Source organism: Equus caballus, chromosome 20 (genome assembly GCF_041296265.1).
Source record: "Equus caballus isolate H_3958 breed thoroughbred chromosome 20, TB-T2T, whole genome shotgun sequence".
NCBI classification, from domain to species: domain Eukaryota; kingdom Metazoa; phylum Chordata; class Mammalia; order Perissodactyla; family Equidae; genus Equus; species Equus caballus.
Window position 1 is genome coordinate 32,770,600 of NC_091703.1, and position 10,475 is coordinate 32,781,074.

The 10,475-nt window shown below is 46.4% G+C and overlaps 1 protein-coding gene across 3 annotated transcripts; it reads left to right on the forward strand.

Moving 5' to 3' along the window:
• Window positions 1-336: 336 nt before the first annotated feature.
• Window positions 337-6,136, forward strand: PRR3 (proline rich 3). 3 transcript variants are annotated; one of them, XM_023624237.2, is made up of 6 exons: window positions 337-477; window positions 724-1,067; window positions 1,797-1,859; window positions 3,736-3,918; window positions 4,265-4,555; window positions 4,831-6,136. In XM_023624237.2, the coding sequence occupies exons 2-6, from the start codon at window positions 962-964 to the stop codon at window positions 4,935-4,937; spliced, it is 750 nt and encodes a 249-aa protein (XP_023480005.1). In that variant the 5' UTR covers window positions 337-477; window positions 724-961; the 3' UTR covers window positions 4,938-6,136. The 3 variants fall into 3 exon arrangements, with proteins under 3 accessions (XP_023480005.1, XP_070100468.1, XP_070100469.1); XM_070244367.1 differs by lacking the exon at window positions 3,736-3,918; XM_070244368.1 differs by lacking the exons at window positions 1,797-1,859; window positions 3,736-3,918.
• Window positions 6,137-10,475: the final 4,339 nt, after the last annotated feature.

The following is a 10,475-nucleotide window of genomic DNA, read 5'->3' on the forward strand; positions in this document are numbered from 1 at the left end:
TCTAGGAACGAGGCGAGAGGATAATGCGGGTGGGCTACCCGCACGTGAGAGCCAGTAGCATCCAGAGGGCGCAGCGGCGGCGAGGAAGGAGGCGCGCGTGGGAGGATCGGGCTAACTTCGTCACGGACGCTACCAACTCCCGCTCGGAGGAGGGGGGACGCGTGTCATCACTACCTTGCGCGCCGGGGAGAAGCTACCACTCACCTGGAGGGGGGCGGTGGAGCGGAGGGCGGGTCCTACCACCTGGGGGAGAGGGGGTGTGGACACGCAGAAGCTACTTTAGCAACCCCCGGGTGTGACCTTAGTGGAAAGCGGAGACTGCGTGTCCCGGGATTGAAGCCAAGTTGCTGGGCTACACTGGGGGCAAGGTCAGAGGTCTTGAGCGACGGATGGTGGTCTGAAAAGTCCCGGGTCCCGCCCCGCTGGGACCCAAATTCCTTGTGGGAACGATGACAAGGAGCAGGTTTACAGATAAGGGTAAGCGCCGGAGAGGAGAGACATCCAGGTGGGAGAGGCACTTTTGGAGGGAGGTCAGAGGGCACGAAGTTGTGCCTGCAGCAGTTGCCATAGTAACCGGGTACCGGATGTGGCGATCTTAGGATGCGACAGCCCTCTCTTCTCAGGCCTTCTGGCCCGAGAGCCTATCCACTCTATGGCACACTGTGAAGAACCGGTTGTGGGTTTTTTTCGGTGAGAGGAGAAGAAAGAAATTTTCTTTTTAAGCTTTTATAGGAACGCAGCAGAGGGAAGGTTTGAGATTGCCGCCACGCCTGGCAGAGACTGAGGGAGGCAGCTGGTGTGAGAATGCGGCCGCTCAAAAGCCCCCTGCAGCCTTCCGGAAGTGAAATGGCGGGAGCCTCAACCTCACTGTCCACCGCCCCCCCGGAAGCGGAAACAGAATCCCAGCGTGCCCCTTCCTCACTGCCCTCCAAATCCCGCTGCAGCCATTGCCGCAACCACGATGCCGAAACGAAAGAAGCAGAATCAGCAGCAGCAGCCGCCGCCGCAGCAGCCCCAACTGCCAGAGCGGGAAGAGACTGGAGATGAGGAGGATGGGAGTCCCATTGGTGAGGAGCCCGGGAGGGGTGTGCACATGCCTGTCAGCCGGTCAGGACGAGGGGTTAGGGGCTGAAAAGGTGCGGGGGAGGGGGCTCTAACGGAAGGAGGAAGGGCGCACGCGTTGGGGCGGAGGTGGGGGCTGTCCGGGATGGAGCTCTGAAAGAGTTCTCTTACTTGAACCCTCAACTTCAATCTGGCCGCTAAAGCTTTCTAAAGAAGGCAGGGGAGAAGATAAAGAACTCGTGTGCGCAGCCGCAGAATGGCAGGGGAGAGGGGGCGTAGAGAGGTTGCAGATTTCGTTGACTGGGATGACAATTTGTGACCATACTTTCAGAGGGAATGTGAAAGTGCAGTCTTCTCTAAAACTACTCCCGGGCAGGGCGAGGGGGTGGTGGGGAGGGAAGGGAAGCTATCTGATTGGCCGGCAGTTAAAGAGAGGGATTGGATTATCTCTGGTATCTCTGAGATGATCTGGATAACAACAATGGAAAGGAAGGAGTTGTAGGTAACCTTCCCGCGTTATCCCCCTTGACTGAGTCTCCACTTTTGGCAAACCCTGAAAACGCTTTGCGAAGGAAAGGGCAGATAGATGGGGTGAGAATTCTTAACACCCTTAAGAATATACCTGGCTTTACTGGTTGGATTAAGAAATGAGTAATAGAAGAAAACCATAATAAGAACAGGATCATCAGTCCTTTAGTCCATTCTGATGACCATGTTTTCATGTCTACTCTTAGGACCACCCAGCCTTCTGGGCCCTCCCCCCATGGCCAATGGAAAGCCTGGTGACCCCAAGTCAGGTGAGGAAGAAGGGGCCCCCTGATCTTTTGGTTAGTTCCTGGAAAAGGGAGTAAGGGAGGGAGTGAAACTCAGAGAGAATATATCCTTTAAAATAAAAAAAAAATCAGTGATTCTGTACCTAAATGAATGGAGAGATGCTGTATACTCACAGTTTGAAAAACTCAATGTTGTAAAAATGTCAGTTTTTCCCAAATTGCTCTATAGATTCAGTGCATTCCCAGTTAGAATCCCTATAATGGTTTTGTGGAAGTAAACATTCTACATTATTATTTGGAAATGGAAATGCACAGGATCCGAGTGAGACAATGCAAAGACAGTCTTGAGGTGGGAGGGCTTACTCTGAATATCAAGACTTAATGTAAAGCTATAGTAGTTATGACAGTGTGATACTGGCACAAGCATAGACATTTAAATCACTAGGACAGCATAAAGAATCCAGTAAAAGGCCCACACATATCTGGACACTTAATTAATGATGAAGACGAAACTGAAATAGTGGTTTTTTCAGTAAATGATGCTGGATTAATTGGACATTCATGTGAGGGAAAAAATGAAATTTGATCTATTCGTACCATATACAAGTGGCTTATAGATCTAAGTATAAAAGGTAAACAAATAGTTCTAGAAAATAAATATATTTCATGGTCTTAGAATGGATAAGAGTCCTTAAACAGACAAGAAATACACACTAACTATAAAGGAAAGATTGATAAACTGAACTACATTAGAACTTACTATTAAGAAATTAATAAGAAGCCATAGAGTAGAAGATACTTACAACAAATATAACCAATAAAGAGCTCATATCTAGAGTATATGAAGAACTCTTTCTAGACAACCTGTTAGAAAAATAGGCAAAAGACAAGAACAGCCACCTCATAAAACCTGAAATCTAAACGGCCAAAAACACGAGAACAAGAACTCAATCGTTAGTCGTCAAATAAATGCAAGCTAAAAACACACCGCTTTGAAATGGAAAGCCTTGCACACTGTTGGTGGGATTGTAAAATGGTACGACCACTGTGGAAAACAGTATGGAGGTTCCTCCAAAAATTAAAAATAGGACTACCATATAATCCAGCAATCCCACTTCTGGGTATATATCCAAAAGAATGGAAAGCAGGATCTTGAAAAGATATTTGCCTTTCCATGTTGATAGCAGCACTATTCACAATAGCCAAGAGATGGAAGCAACCCAGATGTCCATTGACAGATGAATGGATAAACCAAATGTGGTATATTCATACAATGGAATTTCCCCAAAAAGGCAGAAAATCCCATCACGTGCTACAGCATGGATGAACCTTGAGACCATTATGCTAAAGGAAATAAGCCAGTCACAAAAAGGCAAATACTGTATGATTCCACTTGTATGAGGTATCTGAGGTAGTTAAATTCATGGAAACAAAGTAGAATGGTGTTTGCCAAGGACTGGGTAGACAGAGAAAAGGAAAGTTATTTAGTAGCCATAAAGTTTCACTTTTGCAAAATGAAAAAGTTCTAGAGATCTGTTTCACAACGATGGCACTTGACTTAACACTACTGAGATATACACTTAAAAATAGTTAAGATGGCAGATTTTTTGTTACATGTTTTACCACAATTGAAAAAAAACCACCACTTTTCACCCTCATCAGAATGGCGAAAATGAAAAAGATTGACAATACAAAGTATGGTCAAGACTATGGCACAGCTGCTGGTGGGAGTGTAAATTGGTACAACCACTTTGAAAAAACAGTTTGACTTTATTAAACTCGAGCATACATGTCCTCTAGGACCCAGCAATACCTCTACTACATATATACTCAAGAAAAATGCAAACGTGTGTGACAAAGACATGTATCAAAATGTTCATGGCAGCATTTTTCGTTATAGCCCCAAACTGGACTCCACCCACATGTCCACCATCAGTAGAATGGATAAATAAGTTGTTGTGTGTGCATGCAATGGGATGCTACACTGCCATGAAAGTGAACGAACTGCTGCTACAGGCAACCTGGAGGAATCTCACAAACACCATGTTGAGCGAAAGGAGCCAGACACAAAAGAATGCAGACTGTATGATTCCATTTATGCAAAGTTCGAAAGCAGGCAAAAACTAACCTATGGTGCTAGAAGTCAGGATAGCAGTTACCTTTGGGGAGGAGGGTGGAATAGTGGGGGGCGGAGGGGCACAAGTGGGGGGACTTCTGAAGTGCTAATTAGGCTTTATCCCTTCACCTGGGTGGTAGAAACACAGATATGTTTACTTTGGTGATAACTGAGTTGTGCAATTAAAAGTGGTGTATTTTTTGTACGTATATTGTACTTCAATAAAAAGTTAAAAAAAAAATCAGGGCTTCTCTATCAGGATTAAGCTGGCCACTGATCACCTTTCCATCTCTCTCTCTCTTTCTCTCTCTAGCTCTTCACAGAGGTCCTCCGGGATCAAGGGGACCAATGATTCCACCACTACTGAGTCTCCCACCTCCTCCCCGGGGCAGAGGCCCAATTCGGGGAGGCCTAGGCCCCAGATCTGGCCCATATGGTCGTGGTTGGTGGGGAGTCAATGCTGAACCTCCTTTTCCTGGACCAGGCCATGGGGGTCCCTCCAGGGGAGGCTTTCACAAAGAGCAGAGAAACCCTCGAAGGCTCAAAAGCTGGTCTCTTATCAAGAATACCTGTCCGCCCAAGGATGGACCCCAGGTTATGGAAGGTGAGGTCCTTTGTTGATGCCTGTACACATGTAATACCCATCACTCTTAGAGTGACTTAATTCCCAGAATGCCCGTGACTCTTCTCCTTTGGGCTATCCTTTGTCCTTTTGAAGTAGGAGTAGCCTTGGATGTTTTTTCTCCCAGAAGCAGCACCACCATTCCAAAATATCTAGAAATGGTAGGGAGTAGGAAATCTGACCACCCTCTCTTTGCTTTTTGTTACATTTGTGTTCTTTCTTGCATTTTAAACTGTTTGATTTTCACTTGTTCACAGACAAATCCGACCGCCCTGTCTGCCGACACTTTGCCAAAAAGGGCCACTGTCGATATGAGGACCTCTGTGCCTTCTACCACCCAGGCGTCAATGGACCTCCTCTGTGAGACTGTGCCTTCCCATCCAGGCTGGAAGGAGCCCTCTGTGACCTAGCGGCCATATATTTCCCTGTGGCCCTGTGACGGCTACTGTGAGGCTGTTCCACCCACCACCCTCAGTCAGTGACGCCCACCCCCATCTGCCACCTCCCCCATTTGGGGTCCAGAGTTGTGTTTCATCACTGGTGCGCGGTGTGCACTATTTCTGCTGATCCAGCCTCCAGAGACTCGCCTTCAGGACCCCATCGTTGCTCCCTTCAACTGCCTCCTGGATCCTCTTCCCCTCGCCAACTGACTGCAGAACAGGAAACCTCTTTGGTGCTGTTTCTTGTGCATCTGTCCACCCAGCCCCATATTGCCCTCAATTCCTGAGAGGCCTGGAGCAGTTTCCTACCATTCCCTTCTTCTAGCTGCTTGTTTTAAGTCCTTTTTACGTGACACCCCTCTACCCCCAATGTTGTCAGCTGCTCTGTGAAACTCACCAGGTTGTCTGACCTGGGGTCAAGTTTGGATGACTGGTACAGAGTCACTCCCTGAAAGGCCACTCCCTGCTTTTGGATTCTGTAGTTTCTGCGTCGGTAGCATGATCCCCACCGCTCTGGTCTGTGATCACTGTGCTTTGTGCAACTGTACATCCCCTCGTAGGCTTCCTCAGTGTCTGTGGCATTTTCGTGACTTCCCAGCACTAGCGTAAGTTTTTCTGCCAAAATGAATGAGGCCCTTGGTGCCCTCTAGACGTTCCCCACCTCCCAACCTGGGAGAATTGTGCAACTTTCCACAAGACTGCCTCCCTGGTCCTCCCTATTCTTCTGGTGTCAGTTTTTCTGGATTCAACCCAGGCCCGTGAGATGTCCCGTGAAGTCTCTGATGGGCCTGCCCTATCTCCTCTCCAGCCCTTTTCAGTTAGACTACGTCATGTGAGGCCACCAGCCCTTTCATTTGAATTCTGTGAATCTCCACCTGGCCTGCCTTTGGGTGGAACTTGGACAGTACTGTCGCCCTTTTCCAACCCTCTTCCCCTACATCCCTGGTACTGGTTGTTTTCTGTGAAAACGGCAGTGAACAGGTTCAGTTTTGAACTGGCCCTGAGGAAATGGGTCAGGAGTTGTATGGGCAAGAGGGAGGGATGAGAGCCGTTGGAGAACTGAGAATGAATTTTTTTTCTTTTTAACGTTTTTTTATATTAGTAATAAACGCAGTGGAAACAAGCATTTTCTTTAATCCCTGTGTTCCAGTCATCTCTGGAAGTGCAGATGAAGCTGTTCTTGTTAGAGTTAGTTTATTCATTTAGTTCATACACAGTGATGGAAAAAGGCAAAACTTGAGTTTCTTCCAGTCTGAAGGAACCAGTGGGGTCCCATTAACCGATAGGCGTTAACCATACCAGGCTGCCTTATGTTCACGGGTAAAGTTTTGACGGAGAAACGAAAGGTCAGGTACCTATGGAGTAATATTTTAAGCATTTTACCTGTGTTTGTAGGTTTGATATTTATGGAGTGGCAGTGACAAAGCAATCTTTCAGCAAATATTTGTAGCGTGCCTGTGGGCCAGGCAATAGACTAGGCACTAGAGATAACTGAGCCCAAACCAATCAGTTTTAAATATAAAGAGGGAGACATGTTTATGAGAAAATCAAATAGGTGTAAAGTTACACATGTCAAAAGTGCTGTGGAGAAGCGAGACATGATGAAAGGGGAGTATGTAATAAAGGATGTCTGGGAAGATCACAACTGAGCCAAGTGCTGAAGGACAAGCCGGAGGTGAGGTGGGAGAGTGTAGTCCAGGCAAAGATGTTTGCTAAGAGACCAGAAAAGGGAGGTAAGGCAGGAGGAGGAACTGGACCACGCAGGGCCTTACAGAACGTAAGGATTTGGATCTTAAGACAGAAGGCTTTGAGGGGTGCTAGGCAGGTGAGTGTCATGGATTAGATTGGTTTTTTCAAAAAGGTCAACTCAATGTACAGAGCTGGCCAGGCTTTGAAGTGGCCAAGGTTACTTCAGTAGTCCAGATGAGTTGTGATGGTGGTATAAGCTTGGGCAGTGGGATGGGAGGAAAGTGGACATAAGAGATCAAAATGAAGGTATTTTAGGTTTTTTGGGGTAGTTCTGGCTTGCATAACTAAGTGCCATTTAAAAAGAAAGATGTTGGAAGAAAACAGGCAGAATGCCACTAATTTGCTTTTGGAGTGGTTGAGTCTGAGCTGCCTTTTAAGACATCCAAGGAGAGAGAGAAAGTAGATAGTTGGATATACAGATTTGGTATTCAGATTAAAACTGGAGACATAAATGTGAGTTACCTGCTTTTAGGTTGTGGCTGAAGCTGTGAGCATGGATACATTGATTCACTTGGTGAATAGTAAGCACCTTCTATGGCCCAGTTTATCACATTTAAGTTCAGTTGTAACAGAAACCAAAATTAGTCTTAAAGCAAGATAGAAGCTTATATCTCTCACAAGTCAATAGGTAGATAGTCCAAGGCATATGTGACAATCATGCCACAAGGTCTTCAGATGTTCAGAAACCCCCTCCCCCTCGGCTTTTAGGTCCACAATCCTTGGGATCAGACCCTCCTATTCACAGTCCACAGTGAAGCTCTAGCTTGCTCATCCATGCTCCGAGCCTCGGGATGGAGGAAGGGCAGAGGACACCAGCCATCTTGGAGGAAATTTCCCCAAAGCTAGCACAGAGCTCTTCAATTTATATGCCACTGGCCGTAACAGTCCTATGGCCAATACCTAGCTGCCAGCAAGGCTTGGAAAAGTATTCTATTCAGGCAGCCATGCGCTAAGCAAAATATTGGACTTTCAGCAGGTGAGAACCTTAGGGTCTGATAAACATCCTCTACCAGCTGCTCCCTGCTAAAATTTGGTGATTCAATAGAGGAATAAGACAGTGAAAGTGTCAATGCCCTCCAGCCAACAACCACCAGGGCACACCTGTAGTCAAAGTTGAGTTTATTAACTGCAGAGGTTATTAAGAGAGGGTTAGGAATGACAGGATTAGGGTTTATGTCAGGTGACTTGGGGAACGTTCAAGGAAATGAGGGATTGTTCTGGACTGGGTGTTGTTAGGAAGTCGGAGGAATTCTATGATTGCTCATCTTAATAAAGCTCATCTAGAAGAGGGGAGGAATGAAATATGGCTAAAGGAGTATCTGATAAAAAAAAAAAAAGCAACCATCTTCCATTTTAGTGAGAGAGGGCTGTTTAGTCTTTATGCTTTGCACAGCGACCTTGTTTTTGTCTGTGCTTAGGCAAGATTACGAACTCTGTCTGACTTCATCATGGTCACAGAATGACCTTGCCTGACGTTGGTGTTCTGTTTGATTGTTTATGTTCAATGGGAGAGCACCATGGCCTGGAAGTGAGCGCCAGGCCAGCTCTTAGCAACACCAAGGCCTAGCTGTCAGTGTCAGGACAGTTCCCAGTTGTCAGGAGCTGTTTTTCTCAAAAGTAAACAAATGAGTAATTATAGATTGTGACTAATGATAAGAAGAAAATAAACGGGATACTATATGGAGAATAATGGTTGGGGGTGCTTCTCAAGACTTGGTGGTTAGTATAGACCTTTCCAAAAAATCTAACTGAAATCACCTGGGAGGAGAATGCCAAGAGGGGAGAAGAGAAGGCCTAGGACTTAGCCTTGAGGAACGCTGACATGTAATGGCCGAGTGAAGAAGCACAAGGATGAACCTAACAGGGAGACTGAGGAAGGGTGACCAGAGAGGCTGGGAGAAATCTCACAATGTAGTGTCCTGGTTGCCCGCTCTGTGTCAGGGACCACTCTCAGTTTATATACATTGGCTTATTTAAGCCTCACATTCATTCAGTGAATACTTTAGTGCCTACTCTGGGCCAGGGACTGTATTAGGGGCTGGGGATATACCAGTGAAAAAGACAAAATCCCTGCCCATATGGTGCTTACGGTCTATTGAGGATGATAGACAATAAGTACATGTATAATATAATCGAGTAATAAGTACCCTGAAGAAAAACAAAGTGAAGGAAAAGGCTGGAGGGCGACAGTTTGAAGAAAACAGGTCAATACTACGATTGATAGGGCTTCTTTCAGCAGGTAACACAAACAGAAGCCAAAATTAAATGAGAAAGCAGCCATATGAATATCTGGATGAAGTGCATTCCAGGCATAGGGAACAGCAAGGACAAAGGCCTTGAGCCAGGAATGAGTCTGAGGTGTTGGAAGTAAAAATAGAAGACCAGTGTGGCTAGACTGGGGGAGATGAGATCAGGAGGTTCAACAGGGACCAGTTCATACAGTGCCCCAAAAGCTGTGGCAAAGCATTGGGATTTTATTCTGAGTGTTCTGAGCGAATGATTTATATTCTAGAACTGCCACTGACTGTAGGCATGAAGGATGGACTAGAGGATGGCCGGCGACAGGGAGACCAGTTAGGAGGTTACTTCGGTGGTCCAGGGGAGAGAGATGGCGGCTTGGTCTGGGGTAGAGGTGGAGAGAAATGGGCAGATTTGGGATATGTTTTACAGTCTCAGTTGATGGCAACTCCATCTTTCTAGTTGCTCAGTTCAGAAACCTTGGAGTTATCCTCAATTTTTTGTCACACCTGACATCCAATTCATTAACAAAACCAGCCGGCTCTTTTTTCAAATCTATCCAGAAACCAGCCCTTTTCACCACCTCCACTACTGTCACCCTGGGCTGAGTCACCACCACCTCCTAACAGGTCTCCTTGCTTCTGCCATTCCCCCTATCCCACACCCCTGTCTGTTCTCAGCACAGCACCCAGTCATCCCTTTAAAATATATGTCAGGTCATGTCACTCCTCTGCTCAGAACATTGTAATAACTTCTATTTTAGTTGAGAGTAGAAGCCAAATCCTTAAGATGACCTAAAAGATCCTTCTCAGTCCAGCCCCTGCTTTGCTCTTCTATTCTCCTCTCCATTGCTCATGCCTTGCTCACTCGCGGCACTCCACCCACACTGGCCTGCTTGATGTTTGTTCCTCATATATCCCAAGTATACTTCTGCTGTAGAGCATCACTCTAGCTCTTCTTATTGCCGGGAAGGTGCTCCTGGAAATCCATGTGGCCAAAATTCTCACCTTCTTCAAGGATTTGCTTGAATTTCACCTCACTGAGGCCTCCTGAACACTCTGTTTAGTACTACAACCTGCCCTCCTGATACTTTTTTTTCCCCTCTTTTTTTGAGGAAGATTAGCCCTGAGCTAACATCCATCACCAATCCTTCTCTTTTTGCTGAGGAAGATTGGCCCTGAGCTAACATCCTTGCCCATCTTCCTCCACTTTATATGTGGGACGCCTACCACAGCACGGCTTGCCAAGCGGTGCCATGTCTGCAGCCGGGATCCGAACTGATGAACCCTGGGCTGCCAAAGTGGAAAGTGCGAACTTAATCACTGTGCCACCAGGCTGGCCCCGCTCCTGATACTTTTTACCTTGATCTATATTTTCTTTTTTCCAAAGTATTATCTCCCCTGCTAGAAATGTAAGCAGAGAACTTTATTTTATTCAGTGATATCCCAAGAGCTTAGATGAGTGCTTGGCACATA